At 28.4% G+C, this 22,155-nt stretch overlaps 2 protein-coding genes across 3 annotated transcripts in view; one reads left to right on the forward strand and one right to left on the reverse strand.

Annotated features, from left to right (window-relative positions):
• LOC140451853 (dual specificity protein phosphatase MPK-4-like) overlaps positions 1-4,633 on the reverse strand; it is a 35,681-nt gene extending 31,048 nt beyond the window's left edge. Inside the window, exon 1 of the mRNA XM_072545763.1 lies at positions 3,634-4,633. Within this exon, the coding sequence (XP_072401864.1) occupies positions 3,634-4,155 (522 nt within the window). The 5' untranslated portion in view covers positions 4,156-4,633. The remainder of the gene's footprint in view (positions 1-3,633) is intronic.
• A 187-nt stretch (positions 4,634-4,820) lies between these two features.
• LOC140451861 (dual specificity protein phosphatase MPK-4-like) lies at positions 4,821-19,344 on the forward strand. 2 transcript variants are annotated; one of them, XM_072545776.1, is made up of 3 exons: positions 4,821-5,045; positions 11,332-11,709; positions 13,790-19,344. In XM_072545776.1, the coding sequence occupies exons 1-3, from the start codon at positions 4,924-4,926 to the stop codon at positions 13,929-13,931; spliced, it is 642 nt and encodes a 213-aa protein (XP_072401877.1). In that variant the 5' UTR covers positions 4,821-4,923; the 3' UTR covers positions 13,932-19,344. The 2 variants fall into 2 exon arrangements, with proteins under 2 accessions (XP_072401877.1, XP_072401886.1); XM_072545785.1 differs by having other exon boundaries at positions 5,008-5,143.
• The last annotated feature ends 2,811 nt before the right edge of the window (positions 19,345-22,155 follow it).

Consider the following 22,155-nt stretch of genomic DNA (forward strand, 5'->3'; position numbering starts at 1 on the left):
CATATGAAAGAATTCCATCAGCTGTATCAGAAAATATTCCAAAAGAATGGGCTCTGGGAACTTCTGATATTGGATGGATGTGTTCTAGTACATTTTATGAATACATCACCAATATATTTAATCCGTGGCTCATTACAGAGAATATTAAAAAACCTATTGTATTTTTTGTTGCTGGGCATGTTTCTCATCTAATGTTGATTTTGTCCAACTTTTGTAAAGAAAAAGGAAAAGCACTAGTAGCTTTGTATCCCAAATCAACCCATCTGCTACAACCTATAGATATATCAATGTTTAGGCCCTTAAAATTAGCATATAAAAATGAAGTCCAAAAGTGGAGAATTGACAATGATGGCAATAAACTTCAGAAATATCATTTTAGGTATGTTTTTGAAAAGGCACTAAATAATATAAATGTGGAAATTATTCAGAACGGATTTAAATATTTATGATTATACCCATTTAATGTTGAAAATGTTCACTTTGAAAAAATTAGTGTAAACAACGTTAGTGCCACTTTCCCAATTTGTGACACATCTGAGTCTGTCACTTAAGTATTTTGAATGGAAGTTAGGTGAAGAAACTCTAAATAGGTTCAAGGTAACTTTAAACGAAAATCAGGATTGGAATGGTTCTATTGAGGATAAATCCCTTTTTAACATATGGAAAGAATGGACAATGGAAACCCTACCAATCCAAATTAAATGTAATACCATCCAAAACAATATTTCTACACTTCCAACTCACTGCACACCAGTAAAAAATTTCCAACCAAACATCTCTGGTACTCATAGCTCAGATATATTGTCTGGTACTGAGAAGAGATTTATTAACACTCCTGAACCAAGTACATCACATGTACACTTGGAGAGTCCATGCAAAGGTCCTACTCCATTTAAGAAAGCACTGTTTTGGCTAGACTCAAAACCTCAGATATAGAAGATAAAACTAAAGGAAAAGATTCCATCAGTGGTAACATCAGTAACATCGGAAATGAAAAGAAAAACAAAAGAAGAAGAAAAAAACCAAAGAAAAATTGCAAGAGAGCAAAAAGGTCTATTGAAAAAGAAGACAAAACAGGATATTTCTGATGATCATGGGGAGGATGAACAGTGGGTCCAGAGTGGTAGCAGCTGTGGTAGCTGTGATGACATAGACTTTTATGAAGACCATAACAAATAATTTTGCCCACTAACTCATGGAGAACTTAGTGTGGGAAACTATGTACTCATGAAATTCCTAGGCAGTAAAAGATAATCCATAACATATAAATATGTTTGTATTATTCAAGGCCTTATGGACAATAACGATGTACCTACAAATAATGTCTATGAAATCTATTAGTGCTGAAAAGAATATTTTTATTTGTGATGAAAAAGACATCTCTTTTGTTAATGAAACTTGCATTTTAGGCATACTGCCAGCACCTATTATTTTATCCACTAGTGAATTTATCCATTATGAATTTACTTTGCCAGTTGATGTATTTGAGGCCTAAAACCTGTGGAAAACACTAGATATATAGTTCAATTTATTTTTTCTTATTTTCTATATCAACACATATTTTACATTTGAAGGCTTCAGTATTTTATTAATTATTTTGGTTTAGATTTTTATTAATAAACAAGATTTTTCAGTCAAATGTCGTTATTTATTTATAGCAATGACTGGATGGCAATAATTGTAATAGGTACATCTTTGAAGATGTACCTATCATTAGCAACCAGAGTGATTATATGGTAATTGCAATATGATCCATCTCATTACACTGAAAAAATGAATTATTTTAATACTTAATGCTATTTAATTAACAATATTAAATTCATATGTTGTTTAATATTCAATAATTTTAAATATTCAAATATTTATTTAACAAAATGATATTTATTTTTGAAATAATGTAGAACTTGTACATAAGGTGACTCACAGCTTAAATGATGCAGTAGCTACTTAATAAAACTAGCATGTGTCAGTGGTTCAATATTTATTAGAAAAAATTACATACTTAAATTAAATTACTACAAGCCTTTTAAAATAGTATAAGCTATTTTTTTAGTTTCAAATGTACCATACTTAAATAACATTAAATATTTAATTATTTTATGTTCATATCACTTGATATCACAGCTAAAATGATGCAAATTTTAAAATAAGAAAATTAATAAAGAAAACAAACTCTACGCATTGAAAAATGATTGCTAATATTTTGTAGATCCTCCTTCCTACGGGTTCCTTCGAACCCAATATGACATGTGTTTTGCATCGTTGTCCTGATAAAACCGTTAATTGTTATTAATATCTAATTTTTGAGCACTAGCGGCGAGATGTTGCCTTAGTATATGCAAGTACATGTATTGGTTCAAATTCAAAATTCAAAAAAATGCATATTACGTACTCCTGCAGATGACATACATCCCCACATCATCACTCCACCTCCACGGTGCTTTACCATAGTTTTCATATTTTTTAATTTTAGTTCTTCTTTTAGCTTTCTCCACACTGATATTTTTCCATAGGACCCAAACAAGTTTATTTTGGTTTCATCAGCAAATATTACTGAATTCGAAAAGTTTAAATCTTTGCTAATATGCTCCCTAGCAAACACAAATCTAACATGCCTATTTATTTGACTAATAAAAGGTTTATTTCTAGTAGTTTGACCATGTAGGTTATTCTCTCGTAATATCCGTCTAATTGTTTCGGGGTTACATTGTTTTCCAAACTGTCTTTTCACCTCATCTCCCAATTTTGGTGCACTTTTTGTAGGATTATTTGCTATTTCTCTGAAAATACATCTTTAATCACATTTGTTAAAAATTTTATTTGGACCTAACCTGGATTTATTTTCAACTTTTTTCCTTTCGGTAACATTCAATAATGTGCTGAACTGTTGATGAACATTAATTTACCTTTGGCTATATCTATTTTTATGCTGAGTAATAATTAAATTTCTTTCACTAATCATAGTTCGGCGATCCATTCTTAAATAATTTTGATATTTGTGGACTAAATACAATGTGGTAAAAAAATAATGCAACACCTACTTCACAAATTTCAAATTGATGTTGTGTAATGCTTCATCTTATCTGCATCATTTTAGCTGTGACATCAAAATCATACATAAAATAATTAAATATTTATTGTTATTTAAGTATGATATATTTGAAATTAAAAAAATAGCTTATGCTATTTTAAAAGACATAATAATTTAATTTCAGTATATAATTTTTTTCTAATAAATATTGAGCCGCTGACACAAGTTAGTTTTATTGAGTAGCTACTGCATCATTTAAGCTGTGAGCTACTGTATATAGGAAAATGAGTCAGTTTGGGCACTTGTTGATATTTTATAGGTGGTTAGATCTTCCGCACTAAAATTTTAGAAAATTGTCAAACAAAAAACCAAATTTAAAAACACATGTTTAATTATTCTGTTCTGCTTTAAGTAGTAGAATATTAAAAAAACTTTATTTTATTTTATAACTCAATAGACTATAATTAAGTGCAATTTAGGATATATATGTAAAGTCACCCTAATCAAATTCCGTTCATGCCTATTAATCATAGAATAATTGGGGACCATTTTTTTTAATACTCCTTATGAAAACAAATTATTATATAATTTTTGTTACTTACCCTAAAAGCAGCTAGAGACAGTTTATATATTTTATAGTGCATGTTTCTGTTATCTATTTGGTATCCCATGTCTTTGTAAAGTTTTAATTGTGACACAAAACCTGGATTGGGAAAAACTATTTTTCTTTTGGCTTTTACCATATCAAACGCCTCAAAGTAAGTCATCTGGTATTTTTTCATTATGTGGGCAATAACTACAGTGGCACTTCTAGAAACACCAAAATAACAATGAACCAAAACAATTCCCTTCTCCATCCCTTCCTTAATAAATAAATCTGTTTCATCAAAATATGAAAGCAAGTCTTCTCTTGGTTGGTCTGACAACTGTATAAATCTGGTAACTAAATTTCTTTGTTCTGTTACAGTCCGTGGTAATGGACAAATATCTATAGTAAGAATATGAGTAATGTTGTACTTCTTTAGAACTTCCAAATTTTTCGCAGCTGCTAATCCTCCTAAATACAAATGATCTTCTATCATGCTAATACTCACAGGTCCCAGTTGCACATCAGAATTATCCATTTCTCTTATTTGGTTGACAATATTATTAGCTAAAATATTAAAACTAATTTTGGCACAAGATTAAAGTTACTTGCTTATTTTCAAAACTAATGAACTAAAATATCAACAGCAGATTTTATTTATAACGTCATCTGATATTGCAGTTACATTTTTCATTTTATAGCCAAGCATTTTTGCGTCTTTGTAATATCTGTAATTTGAATTTATAGTTATTTATTTACACACAGGCAACACACAGGTAAACAAAACAACTGTTGTATTCACATTTTGACATTGACAATCAAATGTCATGCACATGCCAATCTCTAACGGATAGTGTGTTAATAACTAATATTATATATATTATGTTGGCCCTTTACATTGATTAAATTATAATAAAACATTAAACCATTATATGAAAATATATATTTATGTTACATAAGTATTTTTCTTAACAAAACTGGAATCGATGTTAATAACCATTCTATTTCCATAACAAATTGCATCAAAACACTTGTTTGATCAATGAATCAGATCAGATTCAAAAATATTTATTTTACAGTGTTATTCTCTTCGTTGGCTAGATGGCGGTACTTTTGACGTTTATATTTGTTCAATTTTGCGTGGGTAGAAAACAGTACAGAACTAATACAAACCAACCGTCCAAGAATATTCGTTTTTGACTTATCTGTTTTACTGGGTTGAAAATTTTGTTGGTCGAATATAATTTCAAAACGGAATACAAAATCTCTGGAATGAAAATAAACCTTCAGTTTATTTATAGAAAAAATGAGGAGGCGGAATATAGATAATAGGAAGCTATTAAAAGTAATAGTAAATTTAGATTTTGGCAGAGTCTCCTTTAAACTGCAACTACCAGCTCCTAAAATGTCAGTGCTGTCAAGAATATCGTAAGTAATTTAAATATTTTATTCAAATATCCGTCCACGGTCCGGTTTATTATTTTAGGAATAGTACTGTTGTTTAATATGGATCGCAGGATTTATAGGTAAACAGGAATTTCCGAATTATTTTATAGATTTTGTCTGAAATTTAAAATGCTCTACATTATCTATATAAATGGGCTTTGAATGATCTTTTTTAGTCGTATTTTGTGTAACTACCTGTATCATGCCTTATATTAGATAATACTTTTAACTTTTTGATCTTAACGAACTTAACTATACTTTGTTTAACGGAATCCTAAATGTGCATTGTCTAATGCATAGAATAAACTTATTTATAACTTATTCTACTTATAAGGAAATTATTTTTAAACAATTTTGGTTCAAGGAAGATTTTTTCTATGAAATTTTTTAATCGATTTTTTTTTCAAAACACTATAATATTATGATCTTGATATACTTTGTTATTTATTATCTAATCTAATAATTTTTGAATCCGTTTTTTTATTCATAATACTGTATGGTCTTAAATGTTATTTATTATCTTAATGGAAATTAAAAGTTCGATTTCCACTTCAGAAATTGAAGTGTTAAATAAACTTATTTTTCAACTGAAATTCTGATTAATTCCAAATAAAGAGAGTAAATAACATAAAAATAAAAAGAAGAAATTACGTTATTCAAAATTTTATAGGAAAATAGTTTTAAAAAATCCAAAACTGTTTTGCTCACATTTACTCAAAAATATTGAGTAAATGTGATTTTTGTTGTTTCATTCCTACATATAATAAATAAATAAATTAAACTTGTAATTTATACTTTATTTTTTATTTTTAATAAAAATACAAGTTAATAATTAGCCAAAAATAAACAAAAACTATTTTGAAATTTTTATGTACAATAATGTAGTTATGTTAGAAAACAATATCGATTACAAAAAAGATTCTGTATTATCAACTCCTTGATAAAATAATGTTTCTTCCTCTACATGTATGGGTTTTGTAACTGATTTTATTCCCTTCCAATAATTGCAAACTCTTAAATATGAACCTACATTTTAGAGAACTTTTTGAAGGTTTGTATCCTTAATAGACCAATTGTTCACATTTTCATGACTATCGAATTTAGAGAAAAAATTTATCATAATATTACTGGGAGGGTGTGCTTACAATTTTTTCCTTTTTTTTCTAAAAATTTTTTCAGAATGTACAAATATGTAGCAGGTAACATAAAGCCATGCCCTCTTATTAGAAAAATATGATAAATTTCTTTGAAAATGGTATTTTGTGCATAGCAAAAAAGCATGATAACCATGGAAGAATTTTGTTCTGGCCTTTGCATGAGTGACAGAATAGTTTTATCTGTGATCCTTTAGTACAATCTATTTCCCTGTACTTAGTTTTAATTACATTAAAACATGGACTAGAATAAACTATTTGACCTCTTACCCTTAACCACTTTAATTATCAGTCCAGGTATAATCAAATATTTTGTTTTTATTCAATGTAGGTTCAATCACTACAAAAGTTAAGTTGTACAACTACACTTGCTGCAGATAATACACATTTCGGCATTGGTTGATTTTATTGCATATGAAGACATACTTTTACAACTCATTCAGGTTCAACTTTTCTTAAAAGTTCATATAATTTGTTTACTCATAGCTTGTGTAATTTGAGTTCTGTAGTTATGTCTAATAATTTCAACATTGTATCAAATTACCAGAGTACCAACTTCCAAGTTAAACTTTATTGTAAATATTTTATATTTATTAAATATTTTTGGAGCATTTCTTATACCACACCACATCCTGTACAACTTTTTGGCTGATAACTATGGTGGTAAATAACCATGGACACTTTTATTTTTGCCATAATGTCTCAGTTAAGTCTAATGATTCAGTGGTCTCAGTGCTTCAAAGTTATATTCTAGCCTCAGTTGTTTGACTTTATCTACTTTATTAAAAAGTTGTTTTGTTGTGCAGTTTTTTTACATACACATATCTTGTAAAAAACCTAAAATATCAGGATACACTAAATGTTTTCTAGCGTTTAGCGGAAGTTACTCAACTTCATAAAAATGTTGGTGCGGCGGTTCTATACGATTTCAAAGTAAACCAAACAAAAGTTCGTCGATTCTTCAAATATATATGTAATTTGAAGAATTCAAGCGTGGGTACACTAGCCTCAGTGTCGAATTCCGAATTTCGTGAAGGCCGTCTGGCCAGTTGTCCCAGAAAACATTGATGCTAGGTGCGGTACAATTAAAACAGATTGACATATCTATCATGAGATTCGTGCATCATTGGATATAGGGATAAATCAAATACAAACAATTTTGCATAACTATTTAGCAGTGAGAGATATGTGTAGTTGTTGGATTCTTCATAATTTTACTGTTGACCATAAGAAGGCAATGGCGATTGGTGCCATAGTGATTGGTAATGAAACATGGATGAGTTGCTCTCGAGCTCGAAACGACAAACCAATCAACAGTATAGGTATGCCAAGACGAGCCAAAGCCAACAAAAGTAGCCCGCGCTAGCAGCATTGGCAAACAAGTGGTCGCGAGTTTTTTTTTTTTAAGTGACATTAATACTTATAGTCCTGCCTTGGCACCGTCTGATTTTTTGACGTTCCCGATAATCTAAAACAAACTAAGTGGTAAATGTTTTAAGATGCCAGGTGAGGCGGTCCAAGCATAAAAAAATCTCATTTCTGATACCTACTTAGGTCTGGCATAAATGCTTCATGATTGGCTTATTCGAATGCAAAAATATATTGATCTCAAAGGTAAATACTATGAGAAAAGCTGATTTTTCACAAAAACAAAAAAAAATTCCTTGTAGGTACAATATTTGTAAAAAACTTTTAGTTTAGGTACGCCTCATACTTTTTTTGACAAATCTTTGTATTAATGTGATTGACAGTTTCGATGTTTTCCTTTAGCAGTATTATTAAAGACGCATATGCGTCTATATTCTTTGCTATGATGTTGAATTGATACCAAATTGATACTATCGAATTTTCCCAACCACATTTATTCTCTTTCTTGCTTCTTCCTCTCAAACGAGTAAAACCGGTATTGGATAATCGTCCCAAATTATCACTGTTCACATCCACCTACACTTTTCAAAGAATTATTATAATATTAAATAATATACATAAAATAATTTTATTGTATGTTAATAGTCATTTTTGTCACCAAAATATACGAAACGAAAACTATACTAAATCAAAATGATATTTTAAATTTACCGATCGGCTGGTCGTTAATAACAAAAACGTGCAAGCCTACGACGACTTTAAAAAAAATCTTAAAACACGTCAATTTTAATTTTTGAATGACCATCAACTGATATATATATATATATATATATATATATATATATATATATATATATATATATATATATATATATATATATATATATATATATATATATATATATATATATATATATATATATATATATATATATATATATATATATATTGATTTATAGTATCAGCAATCGGTCGGTAGGAAATAAAACTCTATTTGTTCTGTCTCAATCTAATGAGTAATATAATTTTCAGAATAAATTGCAGTCAATGTCAAAGTTGTTATATTGGTCAAAGTCAACAGTGGCTTAAACAACGTGTCACTCAACACAAAAGTGACTGTAACATACGAAAAAACTCAGTGGACTACCACTTGAAGACAGGACATAACTTTGACTTTAATAATGTAAAAATCTTGGACCAAGTTGATAATTATAAAAATCGGCTTTTATTGAAATGGTACACATTAATAAAACTCCTGAATCTATCAATTATAAGACAGACACCAATCATTTAAGTAATATCTACTGCAACATACTAAACAATATATAATATGATAGATCTTAACCTTTAAAAACAAACTTAGTAATTCTCTAGTAACTGCACCTATAATTTTATTCCATTCCTAAATATCGGTATTACAATAACTGACTACATACCATCAATTACATTTTATAGATCAATTTACCATGTTCCTGATTCTTTCTCAATTTTCTACTATTAATTCCATCTTTCCACTTTATAATATGGATAATACTGTCATAATAATTGTTTATTTTAACTTATTCACTAAAAATTGTACAATGGTAATTCACTCTATAAAATATTGCAGTTACCATAACTGCTAAATAAAAATCAAACAAAAATGTCATTTATTTAGATATGTTAAAAAAATTTAAATTTTTATTCTTATAGTTGTAAGTATTGAAATATTTCATTACATTTTGTTTACATATAATAATTAATTATTCTAATAAATTTACAGTTTTCTTCTGAAGAAGTCACAAAATCGTGACGGAATATTGAGACAGAACAAATAGAGTTTTATTTCCTACAGACCGATTGCTGATACTATAAATCAATATTTAAAACAGTACGGTCGAAAAATAATTTGAAATATATATATATATATATATATATATATATATATATATATATATATGTATATATATATATATATATATATATATATATATATATATACAGTAGACTCCCTCTATAACGAGAACTGAAATGGCAGACTAATTACCTCGCTATAAGCCGATCTCGTTATATCAGACAACAATAATACTGAGTGAAATTACATTAAAACAAAAAAGAGTTGTTTACTTTTATTGTCAGTGGTATAAGTTAAAACAAAAATCTGTTCTTACATTTTTTTCCAACTACATAATGTATAAAGCGTATTTTCAAGGATAACATAAATTATTGCTTCTGCAATTGGAAGAAGTCTGTCATTTTTGACTGCTTTAAATTGTCCAGTATCATTCCATCTATCATATTTTCTAAAGATGTGAAATAGTTGAATTTATCGTAAAGAAGTTTATTGCGGACAGAAGTTAAGGTTTATTGCGGGGCCGTTTAAAAAGGTATATATTTATAAACCTCGTAATAACCATGTTCGTTATAGAGGGAGTATAGTATATATATATATATATATATATATATATATATATATATATATATATACATTTTGTAACAGGCAGGGATTAATAAGGATTAACCAAATAAATACCCAAGGATCAATAAGAACTTGACATAGGAGCTGCAGCTATATGACACACACATACATACAGACCCACAAACATAAAATACACGCACATACATGCAATGCACAGTCACACTCAGTCGACAAATCATCAGACTTACTGCAACTGGCTTACCATACGGTGAGATTTATTGTGCTACTACTGCGCTCCCCATCCCTAGGTGCAACACAGTCGTGTCCAGGAGATGATATATGGTAGGTACAGAGGAAAACTCTAATTTTGGCTTGATCTTCACTTGTTTAGATGCTCAAGTCAACCATATCTTCCTCCTCTGCCTGGTTTGATTATTTATTATATTATCTATAGTGGGCAATGGGCATCTAAAGTGAGCATTTATTTTATTTTTCGATGATATGATTTATGCCGCTTTTTCAATTACGCCGTATTGTCTAATTAGTTTATTAGATGGTAGTCGTGTATTCTCCAGTATTTTTTCACTTATATCGAGTGATTGATTGTATTTTTGGCATTGTCTTTTACGAATATGTAAAATACACAATAATACGAGATAATTCTAAGAATGTATATCACATGTTTTGTAAATATTATGATATCGCATATTCATTTTTTTAATTTGTTGCTTTTATGCTTTAGCTTGAGCGTGAATGATGGTTGTTTACAGCTGTAAAATGCCTTCTTTTTTGGAATGAAAATGATTTTCAGAAGGTCGCCAAAAGACTGCTACAATGTAATTATGTTAGAAATATCCGATAAAATAATCTAAATTATAAAAACTGCCCTGTGTTCACAAAAACTCACAGATGTTCGTCAACTATTTCAAAACCAAAGATTAATATAAAAGTCCATGGTTTAGCCCTACAAATCTAAAGATAATTACAGACCATAATTAAAACCAACAAACCATCAAGTGGCGACTATAAAGTGACCAGTGCTCTTATAAAATTTTATGTTGGGTTAAGCAAAACTTGTACACAAGGAACATTTTTATTACACTTAAGACTGAAAGATAGTAAAATGATTTGCATCGTATATTATAAATATTTTTCAAACGAATACTCTTTTTGTAATTAAAATTTATTTTGTTATATCAATTCATTTTAGAAGCAGTATACTTTTTTTTATTTGTTACAGGAGACATTATTAACAATATTTTCAGTTTTAAATACATTTTTGGGATTTCAAAGAATAATTATATTATCACAACGTTACTGTTAACTAAAATAATTTTATGTCTTTTAGCAATATTTATTCCAAGTCTGGTTCAAGACAGTATCCAGATGAATTGGATATGATAGAAACAAACCTCTACCTCAGTGGTGAGGCAGAAGCCAGGAATGTTGAAACTCTTAAAAAATACAAAATTACTCACATACTCACTATCAATGATTTCCCTTTAAGTGCTACCGTAAAAAGTGCCCTAGAATATCTTCAAATAAAGTACATCAGGCTTCCCGACTTAAGTTCTTCAGACTTACTGTCTTATTTCGACGAAACCTATGAATTTATTAGAGAGGGTGTTGCCAAAGGAGCTGTTCTTGTGCATTGTCAAATGGGTGTATCCAGAAGTGCCTCAGTTGTTATAGCCTATATTATGAAGAAATATAATTTAACATACAGGTATTTTTAAATTTACTTAGTATATTTGTTAATAAACATACACTCTCGTTATAATATATATCATTATAGTACTTAATCAGCGGCGCACATTTTATTCCTATGTCCCATCTATGGTACAGATAAAAATTACTCTTGAAGTAGTAGTCTCGAGGGTTAGAATTGCTATGAGCTATATGATAATATGATGAACTTCCGTCTCGGGGCAGCTAATGCCGATCCACGAGTACAAGCCTTTATAGCCGACGCCAACCGAAATTTTGAATACGCGTTCGAAGTTTGAATGAAAAAATGTTCAGACATTTTGGCAAATCCAATAAGCTTGTGCAGAATAGTTCTAACAGTTCAGACATATATTTAAATAACTAATATGATTTCACGAATTAATTGATATTGAGCAGTTTAGAATTAAACTTTTTGAAATATTTGAACAAGCTTAAAATTGAGCAGTGTTTAAAATTTTTGGCGAGTAAAACAAGATTCAGTATATTTGGACATATTCAACTTATATACTTATAAGATATAAGATGTATAAAATATTTATGTTGCCAATATTAATCACATTTCATTTAAAATATTATTTTTATAAATCCACAAGGAAACTAAATTCCTGTAGCTGGCTGTATACCATATATCACAAAAAATTAATAAAATCCTTTATAAAAGGTATATAATTAAAAAACCCAATCGGGCTATGTCATAAAGACAGAACGTTTTCGGAATCCATATTCCATCATCAGTGTCCTAAAAAGTATATAACCACTTTAGTTAAAAAGAACGTGAAATTTAAGTTTGGACCAAGATTAATACAAAATGTGGTTAATACTTACTAGGTATACATGTTTAAAGCCACTAAATATCTGGGTAAAAACCCGTTAAAAGTTGTAGGTTAAAATTAGGTTTACATTATTTGATCTTATGTTATCAAATCCACTGGTAACTTTAACATCTTAATACATAAGACATGTTATCAAATCCACTGGTAATTTTAACATCTTAATACATAAGATGAAAGTTGAAAATGACAAATTCAATTGAAAAGCGATATTCGACACGCCTTAGCAAGACGAGAAAATGAACAGACAGTATGTGAAAAATATGAAAGAAAAAGAAAAATTAGGTGTTGTAAAAAAGTGGTATAGTAGACGGTACTGTAGACTATTGGGAAGCTTCATATTATGTTTTCTGTATTTTTAAATCTTTTTAAAATTACATACAGTAATTTTATTATTTATTTATTATTTTTATAGATTTTAATAAAATTGAAAACTTTACATGTTGTATAACGGACTTCCCTCTTGTGTAAATGGACTCTTCCAACTGTTCCAAATTTCAAATGTGACTGCTATTTCGTAAAAAGCTATATTTAATATGTGCTGATTTAGAAATCGCTTTCAAAGTATAAATATGAAGATTCAACTTATAATGTTTTACTAATATCCCTTTTTTTGTAGCACTCTAATACAATAGTCGAACTTATAGTTATAAAAATTCGACATTGTATTTATATGAAATTATTTTAAAACGAGAAGTATCTAGATAAAAAGTTTAACAGATGATTTAATATTGTTTAAATTGGATGACATTTATGATGACTTTTAAATTTTGACCGTTCGAGAATCGTTACGAATTGAATTCTAGTATCGATCTATGATTTTTCTGTTTGTTTTACTACATCTTTTATTCAGATATTCTTTTAATTTTTCACTTTTCACTTAATGCCTGTATTTTGTTAGTTATTTTTCATGCAGTTTTTAATTTAAACCTGCTTAAAATAAATATATGATGACTAGAAACGAATTGATCGAGAGTAGTGAATCGATGTCAACAACCGCTTTTCGCGTGGTTAGAATAAAAGCTTCGCTAGAATAATAATTAAAAATGAACAAATCAAAGTATTGATTATTCGATTATTCCGTAAAGATTAGGTATCAACTTCAGTTATTCAGTTATATATTTAGGTATGGGGTATTTATACATTCGACATTCTAGTGTTAAACCATATAATTTTAGGATTCAAATAAACAACAAACACTCTCGAATTAAGAGCTTTTACAGGAAATATATTGTGTTCTGATTTTAGGGAAGCTTTGGACAAAGTAAAAATGAAAAGATGCGTATTTCCTAACCCAGGATTTGTATCCCAATTGCAAAGCTATCGAGACATGGGATACACCACTATTAGAAGATATGATCCCAGACTTGCACGATACATGATGAGATGAACTAGTCGTCTTTATTACAGTTCTCTTTATATCATGATTCACATATCACTTAAATATATTCACAATTAATGGTAATAATTAATATACAGGGTAGGTACAAATATAAAGATAAGTAAGATCAAACAATTGTGATATTGTTATCTACGTAATGTATGAAAACACAATGTTTAACAAAATTTCCAGTTTATTTTAACAGTCTTTGATTTTGTTCTTTTCCCCTAACTGTTAGTGTTATTACAAACAGCTTTTCAGCAATAATTTACCATTTCACTCTTCCTTCGCCATTCCATAATGTGAATCGAAGAAAACCAGAAAGGTTTTTTTTTCTAGATGTGTTCGTTTGAATGATTATCAAAACTAGTACTTGAAAGTTTTTTTGCCTTTTTCTTTTCATTATCATATGAGAAACCCTTTTTCTAGGTGTCTTTCGTTTGTATTGATGATCAAAATTAGTATTTAAAAGTTTTTTTGCTTTATCTTTTTATTATCATTGTAATTTTATATCGTTTCGTATCGATTTTGGACATCCAAAGAATTTGCATAAAATTTTTATCGGTATTTTTCTATCACAAAATACCAACACTTGAGTGTTATTTATTTCAACCATTTTTCTAAAAATTTCCTTTCAATATTGTCTACCAAGAATAAATAAGCAATATACATAAACATATATGTATATGCTATAATTTTGTTGTTTTTTTTGCACTCATCTTTACATTAGGTATGAGTTGTTCGTAAATATATCTTGTACGATTTTACGTCCGCAGTTGGAATTTTTTGCTTATTCCAAACCAACACTATATTACCGACCTTTAAGATAACTTGTAACATACCCATGTTTAGTTTCTTCTAATAAATCAACATCAAACATCACGCCACTAAAATAAATTATTATATTAATAACCAAGATATGGGACAATTTCAGATCTTTAATACTTTCTAAAGACCACATTTAACAGTAAGACCAACCTAACAAAGAAGATATTTATCTAATATAGGGTAGCGGTATTTTCTAAACTGATCACTAGTAGGAGATATGAAATAGTTCCGTCTTTTTTATTCAAGATCGTCTAGTTCTGCTTCCTTCATGTTTTTTAAGTCCCTAATCTTTAGTCTAGGGTTTCTGAAGACATAAAAGGTTGGTTGTAGGTGTATAGAGGTTTTATGTTTTTATGTGGGCTCCTTTGTATTGCTTTGTGAGTAATTCTATTATTTTAAATAATTTGTTTTATTATTGTTTTAGTTTCAGCAGGGATTTTTAATTATTTCGTTATTTACTTCACAGTTTATACGATCTACATATTTTTTATTTATTTCCAATATACATATAATAATTGCCTTTTCGTAATTATTTCTATTCAATTTCGTGTATATATATATATATATATATATATATATATATATATATATATATATATATATATATATATATATATATATATATATATATATATATATATATATATATATATAAATAGTTAGAATTGTGTTGTGAACTCATCATATCTAAATTTAATGTCTTATTTTGGCGTTACTTCTTCTTCTTCTTCTATCGAAGGTTGGAAATCATCATGGCTATGCGGACTATGTTGACTGCCGCTCTAAAAAGTTAGTCAAAAGTCTTTGGCGTTACGTGTTGATAGTATAAATTTGAAGTTTAGAAATTATGTCTATTTCTTCTCTCGATATTTTAAATAATAGTGATTCTATTTGTACTTGTTAATATATTCGTTTTGGAACGTATTTGGAGATTTATTTTCATGATAAGTTTTTGCGTATGGTTGTGGCATGTTCTATTATTATTTTATATATAATTTTTACACAGTTCTATAGTGTTAGTATCCTATAATAACTGTAAATGTATGAAAAACACGAATGCATTGAAAAATAGCATTTTACAGCATATTATGCTTTAAAATTTATTTATTTTTTTTTACTTCCAGAAATACTTTTCCTTTTATCGTCTAGAAAACGATTATCGATCTGATGTTTATTGTTGTTTATAGTCTTTGTGGGGAGTAGAGTAATGTTAAAATAAGGGCGAAAAAGAAAAATTTTAGCCTCTGTTACAACCTTTGAAATAATACTTTATGGTTTGGGCAAAATTAAAACTGTTTGTTATTTAGCAATAGGTTTGATGCAGTAAACCTTGTTTCAAAGCCGAAGTGGTATATGATACTTTATGATTATGTAGTTTTTCATATTATTATTAGTATGTATATCTGTATATCGTATATAATATAATATATATATATATATATATATATATATATATATATATGTATATATTATATTTCCATATTTTCCAGGAGAATTACAATGTTTCCATAAACATTGTAATTCTTCTTTTACGTTTCTTCACTTTGGGTTTCTTTTTCTACTTATTCCTTAAAATTTTCATTTCTTATTGGTTTTAGTTGGAATATATCCTTTTTGGAACTTAAGTACGAATTCACACACAAACAATTATTACGATTCTAGTTTTTTTTATTTTGCTCTCTTTGTCTAAAATTCTTCCATTTTTAACGACAATAACATATCTGCTACACAAATCTTAGACAATACAGTGCATACAAATAATGATATAATTCTGCTCTCGGAAAATAAGGCAAATCTGACGAAAATTAAAATTTTCATATTTTGGCGAAGTTCCGTCTAATTTAAGAGTATTCAAATTAATCCCTTTGGTATAGAAATAAGCAGTAAAATTTTCCATATATGTACTACTCTTTACTCACAAATTGGTCGTTATATAAATGTAATAATAAGCTAAGAACCTTATTTCTAAAGCACCCTTTGAACTTCTATAATTTTTTTTACAAATTTATCCGAATCTTAAAAGACCAGAACTTCACATAACTCATTAACATCTGTTCATCTCTAGGAGTCCAACATTCCACAATTCCACAAGTCAATATTTTTAAAGTTTACAAAAACTGATGTCTAATATTTGTGCTGTTTAATAAAATTCAAATTATGACAGTTACTATATATTACATATATATTAGATCCTATTAATATTTAGAAGACTAATTGATTTGATACTATTTTTTACTTTTTAAAAATTAAAATTAAAAAATACTTACATTCAGCACACTAAAATAATGTAGATAAAAAATTAGATGTTAGAAAAAGAAATGTAAAACCTATGTTGTGGTTAAGTTAATTGTTAACATTTGTCCAAACATTCTTTTTTATTGTATTAGTAAAAATTCCAATTAAAAATTTATTTTTCCAAATAGTTCTTTGCAGAAAAATAGAAGGATACATTATTTGAAACTTTGAACTACATATTTAACTTCCTTGTTAATTTTTCTGGAAATTTTAATAAGCCAAATAATAGTTTGGACTCTGAAGCTAAGCTCTTACGAAAGTTGCACTTAACTTTTGTTTATTTAGCTTCAATAATATTTGCAAATATGCTAAATTCCTAAATACATTGAATGTCTTTGGATATCAGATTAGTTATTAAATCCCAAACGTTATTATAAATTCTCAAAAAATTGTTCTAGCAATTAATAATCATAAACGCTTCAGTGGAGGTAGTTGTTACTACTCCGAGGCTTTTACTAGAAATAGTCAATAGCACTTTGATGGAATCAAGTACACCTTTCCTCAATTTGGACAAAAAGTGATACATAAAAAGAATTAAATCCACACCATTTGACGTATTAAATTTGCCCAAATATTCATATTTCTTCATGTTTAAGATCTTCCTCTGAGTTAATACCGATTCATCTATTCATGTCACTATAACATTGACGTCGTTTTGGTCTTTCCTATCTTATTACATCTTGCACCTCACATCATGCTGTTATGACTTCGTTTTTTACACGGTCTCGTCAACTTTTGGGTGTTCTGCTTAATATTGTCAGTTCTGCTAATCCAAGCATATTGCTCGTTTTAGTAATGTCTTATCTCGTTTCTATTCCATATATAGCTCTAATATAGATCTTGCATATTATAACTTTATTGTTTGCTCTTACATATACTTGTTGCTTTGTTGATAAGGCTTTTTAAATATTTTAGAGGATCCTGACATGTTTAGAGGTCAAGTTCTAGATATTTCTAGAGTCTTGTTCTACAGTCTTGTTTTTGACCAAAAGTTTGTATCGTATTGAAATTCATGCAATTGTTTCTATGGATCGTTCTTGGTTTCTATTACGTCATTATGCAATTGCCTCTCTAGAGGAATATCGATAATGCTCTAATATTTACGGAATCATACAAATCAAATGTGACGTGAACGGCAAAAATATTCAAATGGTTTTAAAGAAGCATTGAATTGGTTCAGAAGATCATCCTTGGTTTCGACTACGTCATCATGCAATTGTCACTCTATAGGTATATCGTAATCGAGGACGTCCTCCAACAAGGTGGCCAGACGACATCGAGCGCATCCAGCACAACTGGATTCAGAATTATTTACAGGAAGCCTATGTTCAGCAGTGGACGCAACACGGCTAATGATAATGGTGATAAGGTATATCGATAATGCTCCATATTTACGGAATAATATGTACATTATGAAATGAATCATATCAAAATTAAAAACCCTATGCTACAAAGCAGGCAATATTAACGTGTACAACGTCAAAAATATTCAATTGGTTTTGAAAAAAAAAAATCATTTAATGATTTTAGACACATTTAGTGGAATCGACTGAATTCAGTCTAACTGCAAATTAGACACATTATCACATACTTAATGGTTTGTAAAATCCTTCAATGTACACCAAATGACAGAAATTCAATTGCCAGAAAAGATCGTCTATCTGTGTAATGCACTAAAACTTTTGTTTCCAAAAGATAATTTCTGTCTCATAATATTCCACATTGTCTTTTCTCTTCCATCATTATTGCCCACTTTTTTAGTGTCTCAGTAGCTTTAATTGATGTTCATTCAGAAAAAAAAATGTTCAAATTAATGTCGGTGTAATCTAATAGTCAATAAAGCTATTTTTCTGCAAAAGAACTGTTTGGGAATATCCACAAAAGTACAAAAATTATTATTAATATTGTTCTGAAGCTGTTTTATTCTTCTGTTGGCAACTATTTTTACTGGGAATAAGCCACAATTTTATTTTAAAATAAGTTTATTGTAACATTTCCAGTTCCACTTTGGATATAATTCTCAAATTACAAATTCCGAAGTGAAAATGTCAAAATAAACATATTTATTAAAGAATATACAAACATAAATAAAATTATGTCTTGTTCCCAGTAAACATACTAAATTGTATTATTATTAATGTTACTAATTTTTTTCTAGTCAATTGTTGTGGTTATATATTTTAATAGAAGATTTTTTTTGCATTATTTAAAAATTGTTTTTCATAACTTAATAGTCTACTAATAATTTTAAACTTATACTGTTTGCTTGATTTTATTTTCAATAAAGTGTATAAAAATGTCGAATAGTTTTGCAACTTTTATATGTCTACCAGATTTTTTATGTTTGATATCCCGAAGAAAGAATTTTTCCAGCAAGCCTAGAGATTGAAAAAGTTAAACCCTTTTTATAGAACATATTTACAACGTTATCTCTGACTGGGCAATATAATATTGAATTAATCTAGTTGAACTAATCTACCTAGAATAATCTCATACGCACCAAAACTAGATGATATCTAATCATAGGATACTTACAAATTAATTACTATATTTAATAGAAATGAATTAGATACATACAGCATTTTAATTAAAAATGCTGTATGTATCTGCCTCACTCATAATGACATAACATACTTAATATACGTTTTAAAGTAGAAGATATTAAAATGTCATTATTTTTGAAAGGAACAATTTCATTGGAAGAGAGTTCATTTGATTACCCGAAATTACCTTTAACTTACCTACAGAAACACTACCTGACAGAAAAAATAATAATAGCATGAGATTGATCTTGATAAAGACAGTATAATTCTTTGGTTAGTATCTGCATTGTAAATCACGAGGAAAAATTGATAATAATATTCCGATATGGAAGTATTCGGTATTATATTTAGTTTATTCATTAATACTTAATACTGAAAATTTGTTTTAATGTTTTATGACTGTGTATATTATTTTAAACTATAAATGATATATTATTGAAATAATATTGACCTATTAATGTTTGTATTCTCATTTTAGTAACTTATTTCAATATTGGTAGCCAAATCCAATTACATTCTCCCAAAGAATTTTGTACGCAATTTAATAAATGCCTTCACTTTTGGTAATTTTTTTATTTAGTGAAGTATTATAGTGAAGAATATATTTAAAAGAATTAGAACTTGATATCAATATTGAGAGTAAACTAAATTTTGACCGAATATGTTTTGGGATCGTTTCAAGAAGTGGTTAGTGTCAATCTCATGCTTAATCATCATCATCATTATCATTCATTTTTCTGAGGGTTACTCATAAATTGATTTCCTGTAATTAACTGAAATATCCTCCAATGAAGTAATCCAAATATAATTCATAGTATATACCAAAAAAAAATGCCGAAAATTAGAATTTTTTTCTATTTTGAAGGAACAAAGTAAAATAATTCATTTAATATGTATTTTGAGCACGATTTGCTAGAAATTGAAACGTCAAATAGACAGTATTTTAATTGAAATTATGGCTTATTTTCCTTTTGAAATTATGGCTTGGTAATTGGGATAGGCTATAAAGTCACATATTTCTATGCCTCAGTAGCAAGCTAGTCCCTCTTTCCAAAAAGAGAGACAAATCGGACCCGGAAAATTACAGAGGAATTAATTTATTAAACACAACACTAAAATTAATAACCAAAGTAATAACAAATAAACTGAATGAAGTTATAACACTGACAGGAACAATAAGATTTTAGGTCGGGAAGATTATGCACCAACGCTATATTTATATTAAGGCAAGTGCAAGAGAAATCATTAGAATACAACAAACCGGTATATCTATGTGTCGTGGACCTTAATAAGGTATTTGACCAAAACTAGATGATATCTAATCATAGGAGACTTACAAATTAATTACTATATTTAATAGAAATGAATTAGAATTTTAATTAAAAATGCTGTATGTATCTGCCTCACTCATAATGACATAACATACTTAATATACGTTTTAAAGTAGAAGATATTAAAATGTCATTATTTTTGAAAGGAACAATTTCATTGGAAGAGAGTTCATTTGATTACCCGAAATTACCTTTAACTTACCTACAGAAACACTACCTGACAGAAAAAATAATAATAGCATGAGATTGACCTTGATAAAGACAGTATAATTCTTTGGTTAGTATCTGCATTGTACATCACGAAGAAAAATTGATAATAATATTCCGATATGGAAGTATTCGGTATTATATTTAGTTTATTCTTAAATACTTAATACTGAAAATTTTTTTAAATGTTTTATGACTGTGTATATTATTTTAAACTATAAATGATATATTATTGAAATAATATTGACCTATCAATGTTGGTATTCTCATTTTAGTAACTTATTTCAATATTGGTAGCCAAATCCAATTACATTCTCCCAAGGAATTTTGTACGCAATTTAATAAGTGCCTTCAGTTTTGGTAATTTTTTTTTATTTAGTGAAGTATTATAGTGAAGAATATATTTAAAAGAATTAGAACTTGATATCAATATTGAGAGTAAACTAAATTTTGACCGAATAATTACTGTTTTGGGATCGTTTCAAGAAGTGGTTAGTGTCAATCTCATGCTTAATCATCATCATTCAAAAAATGGATAAATTAAAGGACGTTATCCACTTATTGTTCGCAAGAGAGATACCTCTAGGAATAATCAAAACGATCGAAATTATCTACCAAAACAACACAATAAAAGTAAAAGTAGAAGAACAACTAACCGATCCTATTGAAGCTGGCAATGGGATAAGACAGGGTGGTTCTCTGAGTCCTCTATTGTTTAATCTGATTATAGATGAAATAATAAAAAAAGTAAGAACTAAAAAAGGATACCAAATGGGAGAAAAACAACTTAAAATAATCTGCTATGCAGACGACGCAATACTAGTCTCTCAAAGTGAAGATGACTTACAACATATGCTACACCAATTTAATATAACCGCCAGAAAATTGAACACGTTAATTTCCCCAAAAAAGAGAAAATGCAGGGTTTTAACAGCAAATTTACTACGATGTAAATTGGAGCTGGAAGGTCAGATAATAGAGCAAGTGATGGAGTATAAATATCTAGGCCTCACATTATCTCGCTACGGA

This window comes from Diabrotica undecimpunctata, chromosome 1 (genome assembly GCF_040954645.1).
Source record: "Diabrotica undecimpunctata isolate CICGRU chromosome 1, icDiaUnde3, whole genome shotgun sequence".
NCBI classification, from domain to species: Eukaryota; Metazoa; Arthropoda; class Insecta; order Coleoptera; family Chrysomelidae; genus Diabrotica; species Diabrotica undecimpunctata.

Excerpts from the sequence above, each read along its gene's own strand:
- LOC140451861 (XM_072545776.1), top strand. The coding sequence starts at position 4,924 with ATGAGGAGGCGGAATATAGATAATAGGAAGCTATTAAAAGTAATAGTA. Across the intron at positions 5,046-11,331 it reads TCAGTGCTGTCAAGAATATC|CAATATTTATTCCAAGTCTG; the intron begins GTAAGTAATTTA and ends TATGTCTTTTAG. Across the intron at positions 11,710-13,789 it reads AAATATAATTTAACATACAG|GGAAGCTTTGGACAAAGTAA; the intron begins GTATTTTTAAAT and ends TTCTGATTTTAG.